Source organism: Leptinotarsa decemlineata, unplaced genomic scaffold (genome assembly GCF_025532065.1).
Source record: "Leptinotarsa decemlineata unplaced genomic scaffold, Ldec_3_MD MMD2_tig00000218_RagTag_RagTag, whole genome shotgun sequence".
NCBI classification, from domain to species: domain Eukaryota; kingdom Metazoa; phylum Arthropoda; class Insecta; order Coleoptera; family Chrysomelidae; genus Leptinotarsa; species Leptinotarsa decemlineata.
Genome location: NW_027412545.1, coordinates 1,674,094 through 1,700,310, shown reverse-complemented (window position 1 = coordinate 1,700,310; position 26,217 = coordinate 1,674,094). Strand labels below are relative to the sequence as shown.

The following is a 26,217-nucleotide window of genomic DNA, read 5'->3' as shown; positions in this document are numbered from 1 at the left end:
TGGTGCTATTTGAATATTTCGAGTTTGTCCAAACTATCATCAAAATATCAACTTTTCATGAATTGAGAGTACTGATGTACTTAATTTCAATTAAGGCTATGTTTTGGACCATATTTAGCACAATTTATTTTTTATATCGAACACAGATAGAGATAGGTATAGGACATTACTAACAAAAAAGTATTAAAATACTAGAGCGATTCCAAAAATGTATTAATATACGGGGTGTTCCGGATAGGACTTTTTGATAGAAGTGGCAACGCCACAATGCTGAAAATATTTTAGATCGCTAGAGCAGGTAAGAAAATGTGAGAGGTGAAATTTTCAGAAAAATCATGTTTTGCGTTTTTCTGAAACGTCTAACCTACCATCGATCGTGAGTCGTATATTGAATTTACAATATATTGTTTCAATAGAAAGTTGAAAATCACTTCAATGACCCTATATGCTAACGCTGATGAGGCCAATTCCTCAAATATATTTTCAAATTGGCAATAGTATTCGACTTATTACAAATTTTGTTTTTCATGTGATGTCTCAGTCTTAGAGGTTAGGTTAGAGGAACGCGTGTCAAAAGACAAAATTTTTGTTTTTGTGGGAAGAAAGTGTTTTCAGTACATTCATTGTAGACCAGAGGTTCTAAATTCTACTTATCACGAAATTGTGAGTATTTCTTAACTACATTATCAAACTTTTCTCATATAAGAAAACATTTTTGTGTCATAATTTTTACTTATTCGAATTGCCATTTTAGTTTGTAAGAGATCACCTTAAAAATGTTTGTCTGAGTATTCGTATCACTATTGATGCTGAATCTAAATAAAAAAATTATGAGATATGGCAAAAAGTCAGAACAATACTTACAGATATGTGTTATATAAGCGGTAATCACGACTGTATTATAAGTGACCATTGAATATGTTTATAATTTCAATCGAAATATTTGCAACATTATCATTTCGTGATAGCGTAGAACGTAGTTGGCCTATTGGAGGGGTATTCATTCTAGGAGTGTTTGTAAATAACAATTTCTCTTTAATTTGCACTTAGATTCTGAAATGCCAAAGGATGCTATCACGTAATATTTCTACAAGGTGTCCGATTGAAACTAGGATTTTCATTCTCATTTTGACAGATAATTGCTGATTGAAGACAACATTTTAGAATCTTTTTCATAATTAATTTAATATATGTAACACCAACCAAGTTGATGGGCCCTAATCTCTATTTGTTAGAGGAAACATCCACATCAACCACTCTTCAACAAACCTGTGTAAATGAATACTGTCATGGAATTATAAAATACATTTCAATTTCGGTTTTTTATACTTTTCAGCTCAACTGAAATCAGTAATTTTTATTTCATTTGGTCCTATCTATTGACACAGTTTAGGCACACTAACTTGTGAAATGATTTTTTTATTACAAACTTTAGCGAATGAAAAATATTGAAAAAATATGGATTATACTCCTTATTTTGAGTAAATCTCCAATTCTTTTCGTGTGATAAAACGCACTTATTTTCTGCATCCATCAAAGTGTTCAAGAAAAAAAAATGAAGTACAATCTTTCTATAGTCTACTTCCTTGAGCAGCGGACTTATAAATCATTTTCAAGTCGCTTTACATAATTGAGTCGATTAATACTCATGAATGTAGTATTTATTTTAAACATTCAAAGTTATATTATTTCTAATAACAAATCTCAAGACAGACTTTTATAGTTGTATGTATACGGTGAGTACCAAAAATATGGAACACTGTCATTAATAATTTATAGATTTCATTTTGATTGAACTATCAAAATTGATTTCAATTTCAATTAAAATTTTCATCACTTTCAGGCACACTGGATATATTTTCAATTTTCGCTAGAAAAGAGGATGACGTCACGATTCGATCCGATTTTTTGATTAGGCACTTTTTTACCTGAAGAATATGTAACATGTCTACAGTTAATACTCTGGTGGAAAGGTGCTCGCAAGTGATGGGAGTTTCAAAATCATCAATTTTGATAAAAATTATGGAAAACTCCAAAGGAAACGAATTTGAGGTGTAAAAAACGAAGAAAATCGCTTTTAATCGAAAATGATAAAATTATTTGCTGTAGGAGACATTACCTAAGGCAGATAATAGATTTTAACCGTGAGATGTGTATTATCTGGATGGAAATTGGCCTCAACAACGATATACCATTGGAAATGTGTGGAAAGACATCGACATTATAAGTTCGTGTCAAACTGATCTACCGGATTGAAATCGCCTTCTGCAAAAGGAAATCATTATATTACATTTCCGTAGAGATCATCGATATTTGAGATAATGCGTTACAAACAAACAAATATCTAACCTGTTCATTATATCAAATTTGCATTTGTTGATTGCGTTAATAAACATGAGGAGATATTCGGCATTGGGAATTTTTTGCCATTGTCAGCTTGCAAGGTTCGTTAAGATCGCTCGTAACTTTTATTAAGTTTTGAATTCTTGTTAGAAGGTTACTTCAGTGAAAGAGAAATATATGCATACGTGTCAAACAGAAAAACCTCAGGATTTTACATCTCTGCCAACGGTAGACAGTATACTGTTTTGATCTTCCGGGCATCTCATCAGTTTACTCGGCTGGATCAGGAATGCAACGTTATTATTATTGTCAAAAAAGTCGTGAAAATAAATACGTCATGGGACTCATGATTGTCCTTGTTAAGAACAGCTTCAGGCCCAATATTTCTAGAGCTATGAGAGAAAAGCCAGACATTTCTGCCACGAATGGGACCCTTTTGTAGGCACTGGTTCCATCTGATACAAGCCCCAAGGCTTGATGGAATCGACGCGGTTGTACTCCTCAATCTAAAGCGTGCCCGTCCACAAAGCCGGGGAAGCTAGATACTTGATTGATATTTATCGCCCGATCTCGCTGCTCAGTACGGTCGCGAGGGTTGTTGATAAAGTTTTGCTGAATAGACTTCTTCGCTTGGAGGAGAGGATGACTCGAAAGAGCAATTCGGGTTCCGGCGTGGACGAAACACAACCTCGTAATTGATTTAAGTTGTTCACGGGATAGAGGAATCTTTCCATAAGGGGAAGAATACAATTATGGTCCTGCTGGACATTCAGAAAGCCTTTGTGAAGGTATGGATGGAAGGGTTTGTCACCAAAATGTGGCCAGCACGCATGACTTTATTCGTGATTATGATTCTAAAATCCTACCTGAGCAACCGAAGTCTTTTTGTTAGAGTGGACCAAACCACATCTGCACATTACCCAATAAAAGCAGATGTCCCGCAGGGGTCCTGCCTATCACCGCACCTGTACTCATTGCACACGCATGACTGTCCCATGTTCTCGCGAACGAATGTGGGTATCTTCGCGGACGATACAGCAATTTACGCACTCTCGTTCTCGAGCGAGGTGGCTAAGCAGCAACTGCAGATCCATCTCGACAGTATGGTTGTGCCGTAATTTGACAGGAACAAAATTGAGATGAACACATCGAAAACTGAGCTCGTCAACTTCACGAAGCAATTTACCCATGTGAAGATCTTCGGGTAGTTGTGAATCAAAGGCAAACGTGCCTGTTCCTTATTTTGCGGCCTCAAGAGAACTCCCCTAAGGAGACTCGAGACAAGCAGAATAAGGTGCCCCGTATTTGCACGAATAGTGACAGATACATTTCATTGGTTAATCTGTCTGATATGATCATATCAGAAGGCTGTCTCAAAAATGCTTCAAGTTCTTTCTGCCGAAAAGCCCGCTGAGATAGTTATATCGAAATCGCAACGCAAGAAGAACTCTCGCGTAAGCTTCGGCAGGAAGCGAGACTTCATAGAGAAAGGCTGAAATGAAACTCTGTAGAGTAAAGAGCCACCCGCCAATACCAGAGGGGACGCCTCCCACTGTTCAATTGTGGAACTGTGTGGTGGTGTGTCTTTTGTCGCCTTTCTGGGCTCAACAGTGAAGTCATCCTCTTGCTATTCCCCCTCTTTTCTATACCTATTCTCCTTCCTTCCCTCCCCTGACCCCCGCATGTGAGAGAATGATTCTGTACAAATATAAATAGATTTCAATAGTATTATACCAAATGGGAAATAAACAGATTTTGATTTTGATTTTGGTTCCATCTGATACATAATTGAGTGAATTGAAACACTAATGTGGACCAAATTTTTCAGGTTTTCGATGTCATATGGGGAGATTATTCAAGCATGATACTACTGTATTTCTGTTTCTTTTAGAAATTAGCTTCACACAATTTTTTTTCATTTATGACGATTTCAAAGTTCAATTTCCAATAACTATAATAATCTCAATCGCAGCAAAGCAAACAAGTCGGTTATTGAAGACCTAGTTGTGATTAGTTTTACCGGATAGTTGTACCACAAAACGGATCTCTTAGTGACTACGCACTAAATTGTTGAAGCTCAGCTTGAACCTGGTGAAGAATTTTCTAGTGCCTAATGAGGTAAGTAAAAATACCTAATATTTTCATTTCAATTTTTTACTTCATTGTTCACTGATTCATTTCAGTATGTAATAGGTACATTTTTGGTTATACAAGTTAGTTGAAACCAAATTATTTCCAATTCCATACTTTTTAATTAGATTAAGATTCTTGGTTACATAATAAACAAATATCGGAGGAGATCCTATAAAAACCTACTCGAAACATAAAATATCAATTGAATATATTGAAAGATTTATCATTAAAATATTCTAATTTGGGTACTGACAGGTTGAAGTCTCTAAAAAGTACGCAGTAATAGCTAACGACCCTAATACTCGTATGGTTAATTGATAGTTTGAACTTTTATACATCGTACCACTATGCATAAGAAATTAACCTTTATGTAGGGTTTGTCGTCGAAATATTTCGATCATACATCATATTCTCACAATCGATAACAATATGTTAATACTACCAATGAGAATAATTGAATCCACTGCTTTTCTGGGAGAGTTCATACATATTAGTTTTAGGAGTAATTTGCTGGCCGAAGCCAACATCAAAATATTTTCATTTACATATCAAATGATTATTTGGTTAGCCAATAATTGTTTTCAAATGATAATTTCATTATCCTATTTACATTTCAATTTTAACATCTGTCACAAAAAGGATTTGAAGCTTTGTAATTTTATCCTCAAACAGTTTGAGTAGAGCCCAGAAGATGCTATCGAAAGCGCTCGCATATAATAAATAGAAGCTATAAAGCTTCAAATCCTTTTTGTGACATATGTTGAAATTAAAATACTGAGAATGAAGGAAAATTAGTTGCATCCTTCAAAATCTTATTAATATGTATTTTTTATGTGTATAACATTTTATTTTCAATGCAATATTTCTCTTTATGTACTGTGACCTGCCATAAATGTATTCATACGTACGTAACATGGTTGAAAAAAATCTACTCTACGTTTTATATAATAACCAGTCTCAAAATGATATTGGTGGTATATACCGTTTAAAAATATTCATTCCACTCCTTGCTGGGGGTGGTTGATTCTTGTGATTTTTCATTATTACATTATTAATCAAAGGCACTAATATTGAATTACAACTCATAAGAGTACATATAATAATATAATAATAATATAATAATAATAATAATAATAACTTTATTAATTCCTTTAGGATCACAATGTGATATAGGATAAGTCAGTGAAAAATATAGATAAATAAACTTCAAAATACAGATATGACGAAACAATAAACATAGAAATTTTTGATTTAAAATTTTGAACAAACTTTTAAAACTTTTAAAATGCTTAAACAATACACATAAGCAATACACATATGAGCATTTCAATCACTTCTGTTCACATATTCGACGACACTGTTTTGCTTTGAAAATACCTGGGGTTTCTTCCGTCAGTACCTCAACCGGAAGTTTGTTATAAAAATTTGTCCCTGCATAGAAAGGGCAATTTTCGAAAAATGCAGTCGAGTGCTTTTTTAATCTGATTTTATTCTTTTGTCTAGTAGGATAGGTATGAAAATCTGAGTTTTGAAGGTGCGTGTCATATTTCTTCATAAACAAACAAACGCATTTATAAATATATATACAAGGTAAACACATGATTCTATTTTCAATAAAAATTTGTTTGCACGAATCTCTATAGGCAAGATTCAATATCAAACGAATAACTTTTTTTTGGGAGACAAAAATTCTGTTTATATCAGAAGAACAGCCCCACACTGCTATATTGTTGGAAATATGAGGATAGAATATGGCATAATAAACATTTAACAGCTGAGATTTATTAAAAATTGAAGTTAACTGTCTTAGGGCATAGTATGCACTGTTAAGTTTATTATTCACTTGATTAATGCTAGATTGAAATGACATATCACTATCTATGCATATGCCAAGAAATTTAGTTTTTTCTGATGAGTTGATGAGATCATTATTGACTTTGACCTGTAAATTTTTTATTTTCTCTGGTTTCTGTAATGGAACTGCAACAAAACAGTTTTCTTCGAATTCACAATTAAAGAATTCCTGCGACACCAGCTTGTGACTTCTACAGATAATTTGTTGAGTTTGTCCTGGAGTTCCTCAGGACTATTTGCATCAGTGGCAAGTGTCGAGTCGTCAGCATATAAGACTACAGAATGTGAACTAATATGGTTTGGCATATCATTTACATACAATAAAAAAAATAGTGAGCCCAAAATGGATCCTTGCGGAACACGTTAAATACGATTTCAACCACAGGAGAAAATTACCCCTGAAGCCAAGTGAATGCAACTTGCTTAGAATTATATTCAAATCAATGACATCAAATGCTTTCGATAGATCAAAAAAAAATGCCCCAACATATTTTCTCTGGTCCAGTGCATCATAAACGTACTTGAAAAAAATATATGCAGCACTTTCAGTTGACCTACCTGGGCAAAACCCATGCTGATGTTTGGAAATAATATCAAATTTTTCTATAAATGACAGCATTTTAGAATGAACACATTTCTCAAAAACTTTACACAGTGCTGTTTGTACTGTTATTGGTCTGTAGTTTTCAATTATATAAATTTCATTATTTTTGTGTAGAGGAGTAACTAAACCAATTTTCATCTTATCAGGAAATTCTCCAATTTCAATTGATCGGTTTATTATAAAAGAAAGAGGTTGACTCACAGAAATTCTCATATTTTTCACAAGTTTTGTTGATATGCAGTCAATACCTACCGAGTTCGTATTTTTGAGTGACAGAATAATTTCACAAATGTCACTTGGTTGAACGGGTGAAAAGAAAAATGTATGATGCACGGACATGGTTGTAAAATCTGTGAACGAAGATAGACCGAAATGTTTTTCAATCTCACATTTTGCTACTGTTGAGAAGTATTTTCCAAATACATTCACAATTTTATTTTTGTCATTTATATATTCACCATTCAATTCAATCTCCCAGTTCAACTTTTTTTTTGACCTGCCTGTTTTGTTTCTAACTAAATTCCATATTTCTTTTTGCTTTTGTCGCTGATTCTTGTTATCAAGATTCAGTTGGTAGAATGAATACTTTGCACCATGTAATTTACGCTTGTATATACCCTTCAAATAATTGTAATATGTCCGAATATTCATATCATCACTACTGCTGACAAGCCAAAATAAATTTTTGAGACTGTGAATGATCACAAGAATAAATTGCCTCTTGAAGGAGGTATATTGATATAAAACATGGGTTTTTACGGCAGATACGATTAGAAAAAAAACAGACTGGAACGCTCTGGTCGAATAGAACTTGTATCAAACATTTCACCTGCTACTGCGGCAAACATCTTTAGTAGTGTATGCGTAGATTACCGGGAAGAAGGTAGCAAGTTTTAGCAACAACTGACTGGTAAGCTCCGTGTTGACCCGTATTTATACTAGTAGGGATTGGTGTGGTAGGGTGGTTATGAGATTGCGCACTTCTGATTGATTCGCGCTGTTGATAGGTGTTCTGCTGGTAGGATACTGATCGGAGTTGTAATCTAGTCCATTTCTTGCCTTTTTAATACGGATTACCGTGGTCCATTAACTGGTATACCTTCTTCTTCTCTGCTGATATTATTGGAATGCTTATAGGTTTTAGAAAAGCCATTGAGGTGTATTAGCATCCAAGCAATTCAAACTGAAAAGAAGGTATACGAGCTAAGACAACGCAGTATACATTACCCAGGGAGGTCAAAATTCACTGAAATAAACTTTCGACATCCCACCAGCAACACACCTAACAACAATGTGGACAGAACAACCTAGCACAAGTGCGGAATAATCAATAGTGAACATTCTCATGGACACCACACCCCTACCTCTAGTATAAATGCGAGTGAACACTGAGCTCCCCAGTCAGTCTTTGTTGGGATTTCAAGTTACTATCTTTGTCTTCACACTATATAGTACTGAAGATGTCCACTATACTAGTAGATGAAACGTTTGGTGCTACAAGTTTCATTCAGCCGCATAGCTGACCAGGACGAATTTTCTTCTTTTTGAAAGAGGTGGATTGGAATAGTCTCATTGTTAGCACTAATACCGTATCTTTCCGACGAGAAACAACTTACAACAACGAGAAACAAATTACAAGAAAAAAGTAACCCATAATGAGATAGGCGATAGAATTGAATATTTATTTTATTATTTTATATGCAATGATATATTTATAGCAAGTTACCGCAGTAAGATATTAAAATTAAAATACATGTTACATATAATAAAATACAGATAAATAAGATATGACTAGTTGAGAAGAATATAATATATTTCACCAGTGAGAATATTGAATTATTCTCATTGAATATAACTCACAAGTTTCATGTATTCAGAAACTGAATAAAAACACTACCCAAAAATGAGTGTTTGGCCTGATTTTCGAAAGAAAAAGTAATAAAGCAACCTGATTTTCACAGGTACGGAGGAATTCTTTTTTATTTATTCATTTATAACAAAATATACTAAAATAGTTTATGTTATCCGCTTGTCTCGTATTATGGAACTTGCGTAACTAGCGAATCTGAAGGTTTATGGATTTCTAGAATAAACGAAAAAGTCTAACCAAAAATAAATAATAATTTTTAATTCAATGAATCACGACTGACAGTGTTCATTGAAATCGAATTTTATTAAAACAATAATTGTTTTTATCTGTTGGTAGAAAATTTAAAAAAACATATGGAGAGTTATCACAGGGCCGTAATAGAAAATAATAATTAAAAATAATCATCAAATCACTGCAACTATCAGGAATATCAAAATCAAAATTCAATTTTACGATATTAAATGAATATTACCGATAAAAAAAATGCTACAAAAATTAATTTCTGTCGGACGATACCCTGTATGAAAAATTATATGACAATAATACTCCAATGACAAAATGTAAACAGATGTACCATATTTCTGAAAATAAAAAAAATACAGCATTTTTTCCTTATATCTCCGCGACAAAAACAGAGTAGATTTTTCGGAATCATTCGATAGTAGCTACCCAAAAATAGATTGTATTTAACCGAGTCTCTAGAGTTTATATCAGTGTTTTTGTGCTACGATTCTGATACTGGAATGACCATTTCCGAATGAAAGGTTATTCATCGATATGCCATTCAAAATTGCTAATAATGTCAATATTATTCTTGATGTTTCTTTGGTCACTTATAGTTATTCTGCTAATGAAGTCATCTGCATATTTTATATATGGCATAGTGTTGTCATCTAGTAACTACGCTGATTAACTTTCATTTGGCTTTTATTATTGTGCGATTTCTTTTGGCATCGTTGCCTGTAGGTCTGTCTACTTTCAATAGATGTCTCTATGCGAGACGGTGGAAAGGACACTGTATTGTTGCCAAATCTGTTGAAATAGCTCACTTTTACCATAAAAATGTTTATATCAGTTTTCAGAATTGATAGTTAGGTACCCATACCTTGAAACAAGTAATTTCATAGTCAGTGGGTATTTTGTTTCCTTTCTACACTTTTACATTGCAATAATGCTTTTGAAGGGCGTTGAAAGTACACAATATTATTTTTGGTATTGTCTGACTCATTTTCAACTGTCTCAGCCTGAAGAATGTAACGTATTGCAAGAAAGTTATGCTACTTTCCATAAAATCATTAAGAATTGTTTGAACATTCAGGATTGTTTACATGCAAATACATTCCTGAGTTGAAATGTCATTATATTCAAATTAATATTAAGATAGATAGCGATTTCAGAAATATGACGCAAACTAATCGAATTGCGAACATTTTCAAAAAACAAATGAAAATTATCCAACAAAAACACCTCAATTTAAGAATGACATTCAAAGTGAAACAATCGAGTTTTGACCCTATTTTTAATAACGAAGGTGAGCAACATTAACACAATTTGTACTTACATATCAAAGGAACCTCGCAGCTTGATTAGAAAAACAATTCAACTTAATAATCAGCTGGGAACTAAAGAAGAAACATCGAAAGGCAAATAATATACTTTCCTTGGCTATAAATTCGGTTCATATGGAGTCCTTGCTCTCGTTGACACCGTTGCCAGACTTAGTTCATTTGAAACAACACTTTCATTGTTCGGAAAAACGCGATTTTCGTAGCCGAACAGGAACACGGGTGAATTACATGCGTTGTCCATGAACAAGTTAAAATGCGTTGTTTATTTCAAGAAAGTCAGTGAATAGTCCAACCTAAAAATACACCGCGTTCAGTCAGTTTCTGGAACTGTTTTGATCCACGAAATTCACTTACAATCATTTTTTTGTCAACTGCGACGAAAAGTTACCGTCACAACGGTTTTTCCGTGTCTTACATACCGGGGTCACGTTATAACATGTCGTGTTACAGGGTGGAAAAAAATATGTCGGTGAAATCCAATAACACTTAAGTTTTTTCCGAAGGGGAAAACTTTTTAAATTCTAAACCCTTTGAGTGGGTGTGTCATCCTCCACATTTTTTCTAATAGAAATTGGGGTCAATTGATAATTGAAAAAGCATTTTCATTTTCTAACATCGATTCACCCTTTTAGAAAATAATGGATCATTAAAATACCAACCACATGTTTGACCAAAAATTCGAAATTTTATTCATTTTCACTTCACAAACTGTATTAGTCAGATAAAGTCCGTTGATAAAAGTCGATGTTTTTGTTGATTCACAGGTTGTTTTTAATGAGTACTCACTTATTGACTTTTTGCTTCTCATTTACACAGAAAAGATAGTTGTTAGATGGTTACGTGAACTTTTGTGACTTGTATTTGAAGTATTACAAAATTTTGAAGCCGTTCATATATATCAAATATGTTGAACTGAATGACCGAACTTTCAAAAACAAAGAATGTGTAAATTGGGTCTCAATGCTCCCTAACCAATGGCATCCTGACCAATAGCTTCTGGGAAAATTATTCGGAACTTGAAGTTCAAATTCAGCGGACATGTTCGGTTCATAATAAAAAGAGGCAGCTTGAAAATTATGTAAAAAATGGAACTACGGAGATAACAGTGTTTGGGAAAATTGCAACGGATAGTACGTTGAATACAATTGGTCATCGCAACTGGTATGAGGTTTGTGTAAGTATCCAACGAGTATTGAAAATACAAGTTTCATCCTTATAAGATTCTCTTGGTGCAAGATCATGATAAAGACGTCCTAACGATAGCTTGCAATTTTACGAAATGATGAGCTATCAATGGTAATTGGTTTAGTAAATCGCCACGATTGTAGTTACTGGGCTGATACCAATCCAAAGGATATTCACAAATAATGTAATGAGGAACTGATTTTTCAATAAAACGGAGCTCCTTCGCATCACTTGCCAATTGTACACGATTATTCAATTAGCACGTTACTAGGATGCTAGATAGGATGGAGGGGTGTGATTGTGTGGCCTCCTAGGTTACCCAATTCAAGTTTAGATAGTTTTGTAGGCGCACATGAAGAACAAAGTTTACAGCACTCAACCTAACACATTGTCTCAGTGACACCGTCAGTGCTCCAAAATGTACAACAGTTTCAAGATAATCTGTAGCACTGTATGTACGTTAGTGGAAAACAGTTTGAGCATTTATTTTGACAAAAAGTCATTTCAGCAGTGAAATTTAATCAATTTTTACATTGTTCGTCAAACGTGTTGTTGATATATTTTATAACAAAATGATATATTTTATAACAAAATGGATCGATTTTTGAAGATCGTCAGTGTATAGGGAATAAAAATCCATTTCAATGATACCTCAATAAAAGAGATTTTTGAGCCGTATTCCTTTTGAAAAAATTTTGGGGATGACAGTAGACAGTAGTAATTGAAGAGTTTGCTATGCTTTTTACTTCAAAAGTTGTTCCCTTGCACCTTGTGGTACGTTGATGGAGAAAAATATTTAATATATTCTCAACCTCACCTTTTCTAGCAGCTGGGCGTGGTAGGTCCTGCCCTTAAATTTGAAATAGGTTACAGCTGAACTGAAAACTCGTTTGAGAGGTCATCGATTTTTTTTCCCAACGCTTTATACTTTTTTGAATTTGACTCGATAGATATCAATGAATACCATGAAGTGAATATGAAGAATTGTTAAAAAAACTGCTATCCATCGGTGGGTTTTGAACCCAAAACTCTTATTTTCAAATCTAGTGCTTCGTTCCACAAAGATTTTCGACATAAATATATTTGGGTTTGTTTTTATTCTTGTCTATATAGGTATTTTCAATCTGTCAGTTCAGTTATTACGTTTGACGCCTGGGAACATATTTTGAAGCAGATTAATTTTTCAGGCTAATTGAAGTTTAAAAATGATAAGAAAACAACTGTAAGTTTATGAATATGCTCTTATGTGATTAGCTCGAAAGCAGTGGTCAATTAGGTTATAACCGGTTCGAAGGTGTGAGATATGAGATCATTACCTACTTAACCAACAAGAAACAGTTACATAAAATTAATGCTATTTTCAATATTCATAGAAAAAGGTACTCTATATCAACTTTCACTTCTTACTTTTGTAACCTCATACGCCTACGGCTGACAACAGAGGAAGGGAATGGTTCTTTCTCTTGAGGTGCCTAAACAGTCGAATCGAAAAAATCTTAAATAACTTTTGATAGAAAACCAGTACCTCAGGCAGAGATTGACATCTGTAAATGAACCATATTCGCTGAAGAAAGTAGGCATTCGAGTTGTTCGACTTGTCCAAACCAAAACATATACACATTAATGGGATTTGAACATGATGGTATCAGCGCTAGGGGCGCTTAAAACCGCTAACTTCACAATAACAGAATTTCGCAAGAAATACAACCAGTATCAGATAAGTTACTCATTCATTCAAGTTGACTTTACATTATCAAAATTCAAAATTTTCAATCTTTTTCGGTTTTGACATGACTAAAGACATAATATCTGTAGTTTAGAAACACTGAGTCGAGGAAACAGACCATTCTGCGGTAGACCTATTAGTATATTAATAAGTTGTAGCCGACTCGAGTTGACCGAGAACTCCAGAAGGTTGTTGCATCGTATTTTCTAAAAATATCTGATTCCATCGATACAGTAGATCATTGAACTGTACTTAGAGGAGTTACGAAATGAAAAAGCATGGTTAGAAATAGGTGAAGTTAGCCTGTGACAAATAAACTATCGTATTCGATGTCAGATTGTCAGTTTGAATGCTTCTCATTTAAAAATATAGGAAATGACCATTTTCCCGTAAGTATAATTTTGCCAAAAAGCAGTATAAATTTGAATTTACTTTACACTGACTGTTTCCTCCAAAGTTGATCCTGTACCGTAGTGTTTTTTCGCTGGGTGTGGCCGCCACCCTTCTCAGGGATGAAAAATGTGTTAATGGAAATAATTTGGGGAATAGATAGACTTTTAGACTTGTTCGCGAGTGAAAGAGCAAATTTTTCAACTGATTAACTATTAATTGGAGGATTGATAAATACACATTGAAGTTATACTATGCGTATCATTATAAGTTTTAGTTTAGAGTTAGTTTGAGTAAAGGCAATTTTTTGTGAAATTGCGAAAATGTTCTTTTCATTTAAAATCTTCTGAGTATTTTTCGAAAGTAAGCTCTTTTAATACGTCAAACTTCTAAATCATACTACAAATTACATAACTAAAGTGAATTGTGAAGTGGTGCCAATTATTTTCAATTCGAGTGGTAATAACGGGGTAATTTTCACTTTTTTTTTGTCACCGAGAAACATAGAGACCATCAATATATTTTTCATAACGCGTTCAGTTTCAATTCAAGGGACTTTTTTGAAAAACAAAACTCAAGGGTTCTTTTGAGCATTTCAAAGCCGCTTTATTGAGTTGTCTCCATGGATATTCCATTCCATTCCACGTTGAAATTTTCAATTTTAGCGTTTGACAAATAAGAACAAACCTTAAACAAGCTTGTCTGTAGATCCAATACAAGTTTGTATTGGATCTACAGACACCACAAAGACACCATTATTTTTGTTTGTCTAATAACATACAGTTCTCATGAAGATGATATTTCTGATAATTGGTTGGAAAATTGACACTTTTGACTAGCGATTGCCGACTGTAAGGCGTGAAGTTGAAATTAAAGCGCTGTTCGACCCTTTTTGTACTCAGGTATGTCGCAGCAATGCATTCGTAGTTCAGGCTAGTACCACTTATGATATCTTTGCTGAGTCAAAATAGCGCTGTCTGGTATTGTACCATGAATGCCTTGTTTTTCAGGCATTAGCAACCATGGTTGCATTGGAACTTCTTTAAGTGTTTCTATTATAAAAATTGATTTTGAATTATCACATGACGACATGGTGCAAGTGGACTAATTACATACATTCTTTTCCAAAATAATCGAAGGTGATGAGTTACTAGTTTATCAACATTGCTCCTTCAAGGTGACATTGCTAATAAAAGTAATATATGTATTTGGATATGTATGTCAATTTACTAACTGATTAACGGAAAAACAGATTTAAAACAGTTTTTAAACTTGTCACCATTAACATCCAGTTTTCAGGCAATAATATAGAAAACACGCCAATTTTATTTTCAAGGGCGACATATTCGGAAATAATTTTTAGCGTGATTGAACCCACTACTTTCGAAGAGCATAATATGTTTCCCTTAAGTTCTTGAATGGGAAGGACAGTCAAGTGGCACATTACTTTGAAGAGCTTTTAACGGGAGAGGCAAGAGTGGGCCAATTCAGCTATAGCGTGTGTTAGTTGTGTGGTATTTATTACCTATTTTCTGGCTCACTGACCAGACCCATAACCTATGTATCATTTGAAATTTCAATATTTAGATTTGGAAACGAATTGATATTGTAAAAGGTTTTTAAATAATAAAGATCTGCACGATTATTTGTGATTTAGGAGTTGACCCATGTGGTTTGCCGAGAGAGTTGTTCATTATTTTCCAAACTGCAATTTTTTTTAATTCGATGGGGTTCTCAATATATGTAAGTGAATTCTTTCTTGTTCTCAAAACTGGTAATTTAAAAACATTGAGATTTCAATCATGATCAATTCGAAGTCTTTAGGTAGGTTTCAGTAATGTCTACTATGACTTATGGAAGTATATCACAGCTCGACTAATTTAATGTTATTTTCTTTATTCACTTTGTGTTCCTTTCCTTCATGAGCAGTTTTTGTGAAAAACGTATTTCCGTCGGTGTACTTAGCGAATTATCTTTCTCAAACGTCTCAAATAGGTAACCCGTCCAAAAATAATGGTTCGCGGAGGTGGAATGCCTCTTCATTTGACGAAAACATCTGTCCTTCGAGCGTTAGTTGGATCTTCCTCTTGAAGATGATCAATTGGTGATCGAAACACGTGTCGAGGTGTTAAAATAACGGTTTGGTGTTCGGAAAAAACTCCAGTAATATTCATTACTACACCAAAGGTTCCAAACAGTGCATTACAAGTGAATTTCATACTAATTGATGTAATTTTATATAGATCAATGCGTGAATCGCAATAAAATGATGCAGTAACGTTTGAAATTCATTAAGATGCACTAATTACTACGACTGCAGAAAAAATATCTGACGATACACGACAATTACCTAATTAATCAATAAAAAATATTACACATGCCACTGTATTACGTTTACTCGTGGGTGAATCGCAATAAAATGATGCAATAATGTATTGGCGTGAAGTTACCCACAGATTTCTGGCCACACATGCTGACGTAGAGGAAAATAAAAATCTGTGGTTGGGATACGAAATTATTAGCACCCGTACTAATATCTGTGGCTGGAAATAACTATTCACTATAGGTTGAACGTGAAATTATTAGGACTATTTGGTGTAAAACTTTTTTATAGAATCTTGAGTAGATTGACGCGTTGATAATCGTTTTCTCATCAACAATACAAATTTAGGGAAAAATAAAATTGGAAATATTAGACTTACTTTCCAATACCCCATATAAAAATGATATCCGATGATGTGCGTCCATCAAAATCACACAACTTCCATAGTTTCTTGAGTAGATTAACTTGGTGATGACAGTTTTCTTGTCATCTAAACAGATTTCAAAAAAGAAATTGTTGAAACAATCAGAATAATTTTTTAAGATTCCTTGTATTCATGAAAATCACACAACTCCTATAGAATCTTGGGTGTATCAATATAGTGAAAACCATTTTCTTGTTACCCATACAGATTTCGGGAGAAAAATTGTTGCAAAAATTAGACTCACTTTTTAAAACACCTTGTAGAATTGTAACCAGAAGATGTGCGTTAATGAAAATTACACAACTGTTATAGAATTTTCGGTAGATTGATATAGTGAAAACAATTTCCTTGTCACCCATACAGATTTCGAGAGAAAAATTGTTGCAACAATCAGACTCACTTTTTAAACACCTTGTAGAATTGTAACCAGAAGATGTGCGTTCATGAAAATTACACAACTGTTATAGAATTTTCGGTAGATTGATATAGTGAAAACCGTTTCCTTGTCACCCATACAGATTTTGAGAGAAAAATTGTTGCAACAATCAGACTCACTTTTTAAACACCTTGTAGAATTGTAACCAGACGATGTGCGTTCATGAAAATCACACAACTCTTATAGAATCTTGGGTAGATTGATAGAGTGAAAACCGTTTTCTTGTCACCCATACAGATTTCGAGAGAAAAATTGTTGCAACAATCAGACTCACTTTTTAAAACACCTTGTAGAATTGGAACCAGAAGATGTGCGTTCATGAAAATTACACAACTGTTATAGAATTTTGAATAGATTGATATAGTGAAAACCGTTTCCTTGTCACCCATACAGATTTTGAGAGAAAAATTGTTGCAACAATCAGACTCACTTTTTAAAACACCTTGTAGAATTGGAACCAGAAGATGTGCGTTCATGAAAATTACACAACTGTTATAGAATTTTGAATAGATTGATATAGTGAAAACCGTTTCCTTGTCACCCATACAGATTTCGAGAGAAAAATTGTTGAAACAATCAGACTCACTTTTTAAAACTCCTTGTAGAATTGTAACCAGAAGATGTGCGTTCATGAAAATCACACAACTGTTATAGAATTTTCGGTAGATTGATATAGTGAAAACCGTTTCCTTGTCACCCATACAGATTTCGAGAGAAAAATTGTTGCAACAATCAGACTCACTTTTTAAACACCTTGTAGAATTGTAACCAGAAGATGTGCGTTCATGAAAATTACACAACTGTTATAAAATCTTGGGTAGATCAATATAGTGGAAACCGTTTTCTTGTCACTCATACAGATTTCGAGAGAAAAATTGTTGCAACAATCAGACTCACTTTTTAAAACACCTTGTAAAATTGGAACCAGAAGATGTGCGTTCATAAAAATTACATAACTGTTATAGAATTTTGGGTAGATTGATATAGTGAAAACCGTTTCCTTGTCACCCATACAGATTTCGAGAGAAAAATTGTTGCAACAATCAGACTCACTTTTTAAAACACCTTGTAGAATTGGAACCAGAAGATGTGCGTTCATGAAAATTACACAACTGTTATAGAATTTTCGGTAGATTGATATAGTGAAAACCGTTTCTTTGTCACCCATACAGATTTCGAGAGAAAAATTGTTGCAACAATCAGACTCACTTTTTAAAACACCTTGTAGAATTGGAACCAGAAGATGTGCGTTCATGAAAATTACACAACTGTTATAGAATCTTGGGTAGCTTGATATACTGAAACCCGTTTTCTTGTCACCCATACAGATTTCGAGAGAAAAATTGTTGCAAAAATCAGACTCACTTTTTAAACCACCTTGTAGAATTGGAACCAGAAGATGTGCGTTCATGAAAATTACACAACTGTTATAGAATTTTCGGTAGCTTGATATAGTGAAACCCGTTTTCTTGTCACCCATACAGATTTCGAGAGAAAAATTGTTGCAAAAATCAGACTCACTTTTTAAACCACCTTGTAGAATTGGAACCAGAAGATGTGCGTTCATGAAAATTACACAACTGTTATAGAATTTTCGGTAGATTGATATAGTGAAAATCGTTTCTTTGTCACCCATACAGATTTCGAGAGAAAAATTGTTGCAACAATCAGACTCACTTTTTGAAACACCTTGTAGAATTGGAACCAGAAGATGTGCGTTCATGAAAATTACACAACTGTTATAGAATCTTGGGTAGCTTGATATAGTGAAACCCGTTTTCTTGTCACCCATACAGATTTCGAGAGAAAAATTGTTGCAAAAATCAGACTCACTTTTTAAACCACCTTGTAGAATTGGAACCAGAAGATGTGCGTTCATGAAAATTACACAACTGTTATAGAATTTTGGGTAGACCCATATAGTGAAAACCGTTTCCTTTGTCAACAATTTTTCTCTCGAAATCTGTACGGGTGACAAGAAAACGGTTTTCACTATATTGATCTACCCAAGATTCTATAACAGTTGTGTGATTTTCATAAACGCACATTTTCTGGTTCCAATTCTACAAAGTGTTTTAAAAAGTGAGTCTGAATGTTGCAACAATTTTTCTCTCGAAATCTGTATGGGTGACAAGGAAACGGTTTTCACTATATTGATCTACCCAAGATTCTATAACAGTTGTGTAATTTCCATGAACGCACATCTTCTGGTTCCAATTCTTCAAGGTGTTTTAAAAAGTGAGTCTGATTTTTGTAACAATTTCTCTCTCGAAATCTGTATGAGTGACAAGAAAACGGTTTTCACTATATCAATCTACCCAAGATTCTATAACAGTTGTGTAATTTTCATGAACGCACATCTTCTGGTTCCAATTCTACATGGTGTTTTAAAAAGTGAGTCAGATTGTTGCAACAATTTTTCTCTCGAAATCTGTATGGGTGACAAGAAAACGGTTTCCACTGCATCAATCTACCCAAGATTTTATAACAGTTGTGTAATTTTCATGAACACACATCTTCTGATTCCAATTCTACAAGGTGTTTTAAAAAGTGAGTCTGATTGTTGCAACAATTTTTCTCTCGAAATCTGTATGGGTGACAAGGAAACGGTTTCCATTATATCCATCTACCCAAGATTCTATAACCGTTATGTAATTTTCATGAACGCACATCTCCTGGTTCCAATTCTACAAGGTGTTTTAAAAAGTGAGTCTGATTTTTGCAACAATTTTTCTCTCGAAATCTGTATGGGTGACAAGAAAACGGTTTTCACTATATCAATCTACCCAAGATTCTATAACAGTTGTGTGATTTTCATGAACGCACATCTTCTGGTTCCAATTCTACAAGGTGTTTTAAAATGTGAGTCTGATTTTTGCAACAATTTTTCTCTCGAAATCTGTATGGGTGTCAAGAAAACAGTTTTCACTTTATCGATCTACCCAAGATTCTATAAGAGTTGTGTGATTTTCATGAATACAAGGAGTCTAAAAAATGAGTCTGATTGTTTCAACAATTTCTTTTTCGAAATCTGTTTAGATGACAAGAAAACTGTCATCACCAAGTTAATATTCTCAAGAAACTATAGAAGTTGTGTCATTTTGATGGACGCACATCATCTGATATCATTTCTATATGGGTTATTGGAAGTAAGTCTAATATTTTTTATTATTCCCTAAATCTGTATTGTTGATGAGAAAACGATTATCGACGCGTGAATCTAGTCAAGATTCTATAAAAAAGTTAAACACCAAATAGTCAACCTAGTGAATAGGTATTTCCAGCCACAGATATTAGTACGGGTGCTAATAATTTCGTATCCCAACCACAGATTTTTATTTTCCTCTACGTCAGCATGTGTGGCCAGAAATCTGTGGATAACTTCACGCCAATCAATAATGTTTGAAATTCATTAAGATACACTTAGTACTACTACAACAGAAAAAATATGTGACGATAAACAACAATTAATTAATTAATAAATAATATTACACATGTGACTATTACGTTTACGCTTGGGTTTGTTAGTTTCCAGATGAAACGTAGTTATATATTTTTTAGTTTGAGTACGGTCGATTCAGTTTGTATTTGGAAATTTCAAACAACTCAGAATTCTCTTCAAGTTATGCATGTTGGGAAATTCTAAACTTCTCCTGGTTCTTTCCCTTTTCTTAATACCTCTCCTTTTCTTTTCTCTCATTTTCATTTTTTTAAATTTTTATTAATTTTTCCACTATTATTTTTCTATCTTCATGGTCCAAAATTTCCCAACTTTCCCCAACTTTTTCCCAAGTCGAAAAAGCAGGGGGGAGGCACCCCTTCTCATCCCCCCCTTAGCGACGGCCCTGTTTCTACCTTCATACTTATACTTTCTACCTACATTCCTTTATAATAATATTGCTGTTTGCGTTTTTATGAGTTTATTCGTTCCAAAATAATACATGAACAATATTTACCAAGCACTAAATATCTAAATGTCATTCATTTGCAAATATTTCTCGAAAACCTGAGTTTGGGAGAATACAAATGAGCACGGGGAGCAATCAAATCAAAAGTAACCACATTCACGAATTTTCTAAATGAAATAAACAATAAAACCGAACTTATCGATCTATAGTCTATTTCAAAAGAGTGTAGAGTAATAAAATCTCATTAAGTATTCAAAAGCGCTACAGGGTGATCCGTCAATAAATTCTGTCACTTCCCTAGTCCGCATTGCAAAATTATGTCGTTTCATAAAGAGCAGGTAGGTATCACCCTGTTTTAAGGGATTTGTCCATTGTTATCGACGGATAAATACTGAGCCAGAGGCGCGCTAGTGGGATAATTGCCAAAAGAATATGCATTCATAAAAATTATATTAAAGGAAATAAAAATTTAATACAGCAGAACAGTGTTATTAAAAAAATATAAAATGAAACAATAAAATATATACGAACCGAAATCGGGAAATACTCACAAACACACACGAACGAACTTTACGTATTGAAACACTTGTGGGGACTTTAAATCAATTTATTCACAAAAACGACAAGAACTTTACCTACTGGATACGTTATTACAATTTGACACTTGAACAATACTAAAACTGTGAACTTCCCTTAACGTTTAACAACACTCTATTTATACCCTAATTGAATGTTCTAGAGATTACTAGGTACAATTTTCGAGAACCTTCCGAGAAAATAATTATTCAGACTACCCTTAATTCTAAACCCTAACCTAAGCAAAAGTGTCACTGTCACTGATACACTGGTCTCTGTCCAGATTGCTTATCCCGCTACAGTATATTTACAATTCAATTAAATTATTCTACATCAGTATAGTCTTCATCCGAAGAACTGTCATCATCCCCTGGTGTTATAATTATAGGGTCAACCACCTGATCGACCAAGTTGTCCAGTTCCCACATTTTATCTTCCTCTTTTTAAACATGCTGGATTGCTTTTTGCCAGTTTTCTGATGTGATTTCCATAATGGCTTGATCAAACAATACCTTGACATCTTTCATTTTAAATGTGGTATTGTGCCTTGCAACATATCCTTTAACTTGTGCCCATATAAGTTCTATAGGATTTAATTCGCAATGATATGGCGGTAGGCGCAGCACAGTTACTTTATACTTTTCTGCTACATCTTCTACGGCATATTTCATGAAGCGAGATTTATGTTGTTTTACTATGGCTAGTAGTTCCTTCTTTACTGAATTCGTCTCAAACTGAATACCTTTATTTGACAGCCAGTTAATAATTTCTTGCTTTCTCCAAGCTGAAGTTGGTACCTTCTCTAAGCGCCTTGAATGGTAGCTTGCATTATCCATAACCACGACCGAATCAGCTGAAAGAAATTTTAACATTTCCCCGAAGTAGTCTTCGAAGACATCCGAATTCATGTCCTCATGATAATCTCCCGTCCGGCACGACTCAAAGCTTAACAAACCTTCTTTTAAAAATCCGTCTTCGCTTCCAATGTGAGCAATTATAAGCCTCTTCCCTTTTCCCGAAGGCACTTTAATACCCGTCGAAAGGCCTTCTATGAAAGCTTGGCGAGAACTTGTTATATTTTTATCTTGCCACATTTTTTTGACTATATAACCTTCGTTTATCCACGTCTCATCAAGATAAAAAATTTTCTTTTGCTCTCTGCGGTACTGCTTTATAGTTGTCAAAGATTTTCGTCTCCAGCAAACAATTTCATCACTTTCCAGTAATAGTGCCTTTCGATTGTGCTTTTCCCAGGCAAAATTCATACTTTTTAAAGTTTTCCATAAAAGTTTTCTGGATATCAAAGGAATATCGTTATCTTGGCTTATCTCGATAAATATTTTTTTAAGAGTGGGTATTTCCTTTTTAAAATAAAACGAATGAACTTTTCTTCGAATGTCACATTTGGTGTCTTCATCTAAGATTTTTATTGGTCTTCCTGATTTTCTCTTGCATGGACTTACCTGGCCTGATATCTTTCTTTCTCGCAATAATTTAAAAATCGTGGACTGTCCAATTCCAGTCATTCGGGCACATCGCTCAACACTTTCTTGCACAGACAAACTAGGGTGATCGTGTTTTATGCAATCATATACATTTAAAATTATAACTTTTTCGCAAACAGATAGCGGAGAATTTTTTACACTTCTTTTCTTTGGAGTAAATGTCCCCATTTTATAACTTTTTCACTATTTCTATATCACAATATCACTGTACGTTTAATTGGTGTAGTAACAATTACTATTATAACTCGAATGTTTAAGACACCATTACAATATATTTAAACCCTTTTTCTTAATTACCTGGGTTTAATAGGTATTGGATGCTTGGTGGGCAGGGTCAAAAAGGGATTATTATAATGACATGGCACCTCGGAACTAAGTGTTAACCCTTTTTTGAGAAATCATGCTCAAGTATATGAACCCAAATTGCATATTAAATAAGTTTACAAGAACCACTAAAATTAATCTTAATCTTTTTTTAAGAAATTTTACTTACCTAAATACATGTAGGTACTTAGTTTCAGACCAAATTACTTCCCAAAAATGGCCTTTTATTATTATCTATGTCTGTAATTTTTAATTTACTTTAATTATTAAGTTTAATAATCCTAAGATTTGCCTACGCCCATGGACGACAACGAAATTCAGGCAAATTTTATGACACTTCATGATTTATTACTCTACACTCTTTTGAAATAGACTATAGACTATCTCCAAGTGAGGGAGAGACTTTCGAGATTTGAAAATGCTCTTGACGAATTTGAAAATATTCAAAATTTAATAGAAAGTTTATCTGACGATGCAGATGCAGAAGTAAATTTCTCAGAAAGAGAATTCACAAATAAATATTTCACTCAAAAGTCTAATGCAAAGTCAATTCTGGAAATGAAAACAGTACAAGAAAATTCGAATGCAATTATTTCAAATTTACCAAATAACAATACTTATTTAAATTCAATCAAACTTCCAACTATATTTATTATTACCTAAAATCGAAGGATCTTATCAGAACTGGATAGAGTTTCGTGATACTTTCGAATCTTTGATTGACAAAAATGCAAATATCAATGACATACAAAAATTTCACTATCTAAGTATAGAAGGTGGTGCTGTCGAATTTTCTGCCGACAATTATGCAGTGGCGTGGAAGATCTTACAGAAGCGATATGAAAATAAAAGGCCGTTAGTACACAATCACGTAAAATCTTTATTCAATTTCCAAGAATTTGAGAGCGCTTGAACAATTGAAACAGCCCACAAAGCATTGGGATACTCTTATTGTATTCCTGATTCAAACTAAATTAGATTCAGTTACAGTTCGTGAATGGAAAAAATACAGAGTCGATAAAAACGTTCCTACTTCAGATGATCTAAAGAAATTTCTAAAATCCCGAGCTGATTTCTTAGAAATGTTAGAATCAAATCAAAACGAAGGGGTTGCCGATAAAAAAATACAGTAAGCAAAGCGGTACAAGAGGTTTTCACATCTCTAGTACGGAAAACAGAGCAAAATGTGTATTTTGCAAAGAAGGCCATTACACTCAAACGTGTGAAGATTTCTTAAAACTTTCTGTTAGCGAAAGAATCGAACGTGTAAAAAAAATCAAAAGTATGCACAAATTGCCTTCGTCCGGGTTGTGAATTACGAAAGTTTTATTCTAACGATCCGATGGTATTGGAATACGTTCGTGATCTGCAACATGGTTTAAATGTAGTTGATTTTGGAATCAATGAAAACGCTAAAACCTTGGGCCCAGCTTGGCTACCACATACAGATAAGTTAGCATTCAAAATAAATATACCATATAACAAAAATGCCACAAACCGAACAATTCTTCCTTACATTTCCACAATTTTCGACCCACTTGGCCTCCTCAGCCCAGTTACAATAACATATAAAATCATCATGCAAAGCTATGGTTAGAAAAGTTAGACTGGAATCCTATGAATCTTGAGTCGTTCTGGAATGAATTCAAAGCAGAACTTTCTTCTTCAAATCATGTAGAAACTGCTAGGCACGTTGTTTGCAAATCCGAAACGATTAGCATGGTTTTTGTGACGCATGGTTTTTTGTGCTTATGGTGGCCAAAGGCCAAAGTGGTACCACTACACACTATTGCAATACCTAGATTGGAGTTAATCGTGTGCGCTTATGCTCTCGAGGCTAGCGGAAAAGGTCTCGGATGCGTTGGATACAAAATTTGACAGGAGAATTTTCAGGACTGACTCTACCATAGTGTTGGGTTGGCTTAAAATGACACCAAACCAACTAAAGGTAGATATTTGTAGCGAACCGCGTAGCGGAAATACAGCAAAAAACGAGCTCCGATTCTTGGCATAACATATGCAGCGGCGATAATCCTTCAGATCCATTATCAAGAGGCGTTAAGCCGGCAAAGTTAATCTCATGTCTGCTTTGGTGGCACGGCTCTTCTTGGCTCATGCGTAGCCCAGATGATATCAAAGATCTTCCTGAATTGAAGAGAATTGTAAGTTCATTTCATATTGCAAACAAAACTAAAATGATTGATTTCGAAAAATTTTCAAATATTATTAGACTCGAGAGGTATATGGCTTACATTCTTAACTTTCTTATTAGTCAGTGGGCTATGCTTGAAGGCAGGCACTAAACAAATCTAAAGAAATGAACTTTAAACGTTCAAGCCAGTCTCGGATATACCTACACAGTAGGTTGAATTGACTGAAGCCTATCAGAAAACAATTACTCCTCTGGATAATATCACGATGGGCGTTGAATTATATCCGACAGGCGTCCGTGCAGGAATCTTCACAGAAAATTTCCTGCATATGCAATTGGCAATACAACTGAAAGAGTCGACCTTCAATTTTGGAACGGGCATACTTGCAGACCGGTTTTGGGCTCATTAGCCACTCGTCGAGCATTCAAACTGAACAAACACTAAATTACTATTTTACATTTCTATCTGTATGTTATTGAATAAATCAGTTTTATGTTCTCGTTTTTACAAAACTAAATGCAGTGCAACTTCATTATAATACCTAACACAGTTACCAACTCGACACATTCAACAGGGCCATGGATCAAAGATGTTATCACCAATAAAATAAAAGATTTATACTCAAAATGGGCGCCAAGTGATTTGGCCGGCTTTTATTACAAAAAAAAACTAAAATATACAAGAGATAACTACAAGATTAAAGCACAAACTAGTATCCAGGGTGTTACCTAATATATGGGCACTATTTCCGAACACGTAACAAACATCACTTTACCTATATAGTAGGGATCATCTCGATTAAGGTCGGTTAGCTTCCGAAAACTTAACAAAAATTACCAGTAGATGACAAATTTTGTCGAAACGTCATGAGATCAATATCAGTGAGAACAATAAC

General features: G+C 34.1%; 2 protein-coding genes and 1 long non-coding RNA gene across 4 annotated transcripts in view; 2 read left to right on the top strand and 1 right to left on the bottom strand.

Moving 5' to 3' along the window:
• LOC111510537 (glutamine synthetase-like) overlaps positions 1-26,217 on the bottom strand; it is a 79,513-nt gene that overhangs the window by 47,832 nt on the left and 5,464 nt on the right. The window contains exon 1 of one of the 2 annotated variants that reach the window (XM_074173220.1): positions 10,366-10,647. The exons of the other annotated variant lie outside the window; for it this stretch is intronic. The gene's annotated coding sequence lies outside the window, so the exon portion shown is untranslated. Of the gene's footprint in view, positions 1-10,365; positions 10,648-26,217 lie in introns of those variants that run through there. 2 annotated transcript variants of the gene reach the window in all.
• On the top strand, positions 410-3,558 carry LOC141481563 (uncharacterized). The gene is made up of 3 exons (XR_012465037.1): positions 410-663; positions 1,844-2,923; positions 3,117-3,558. It is a non-coding gene; the product is annotated as an uncharacterized lncRNA (long non-coding RNA).
• Positions 4,067-26,217, top strand: part of LOC111511837 (medium-chain acyl-CoA ligase ACSF2, mitochondrial) — a 58,491-nt gene continuing 36,340 nt past the window's right edge. The window contains 1 exon segment of the mRNA XM_074173215.1: positions 4,067-4,461. Within this exon segment, the coding sequence (XP_074029316.1) occupies positions 4,457-4,461 (5 nt within the window). The 5' untranslated portion in view covers positions 4,067-4,456.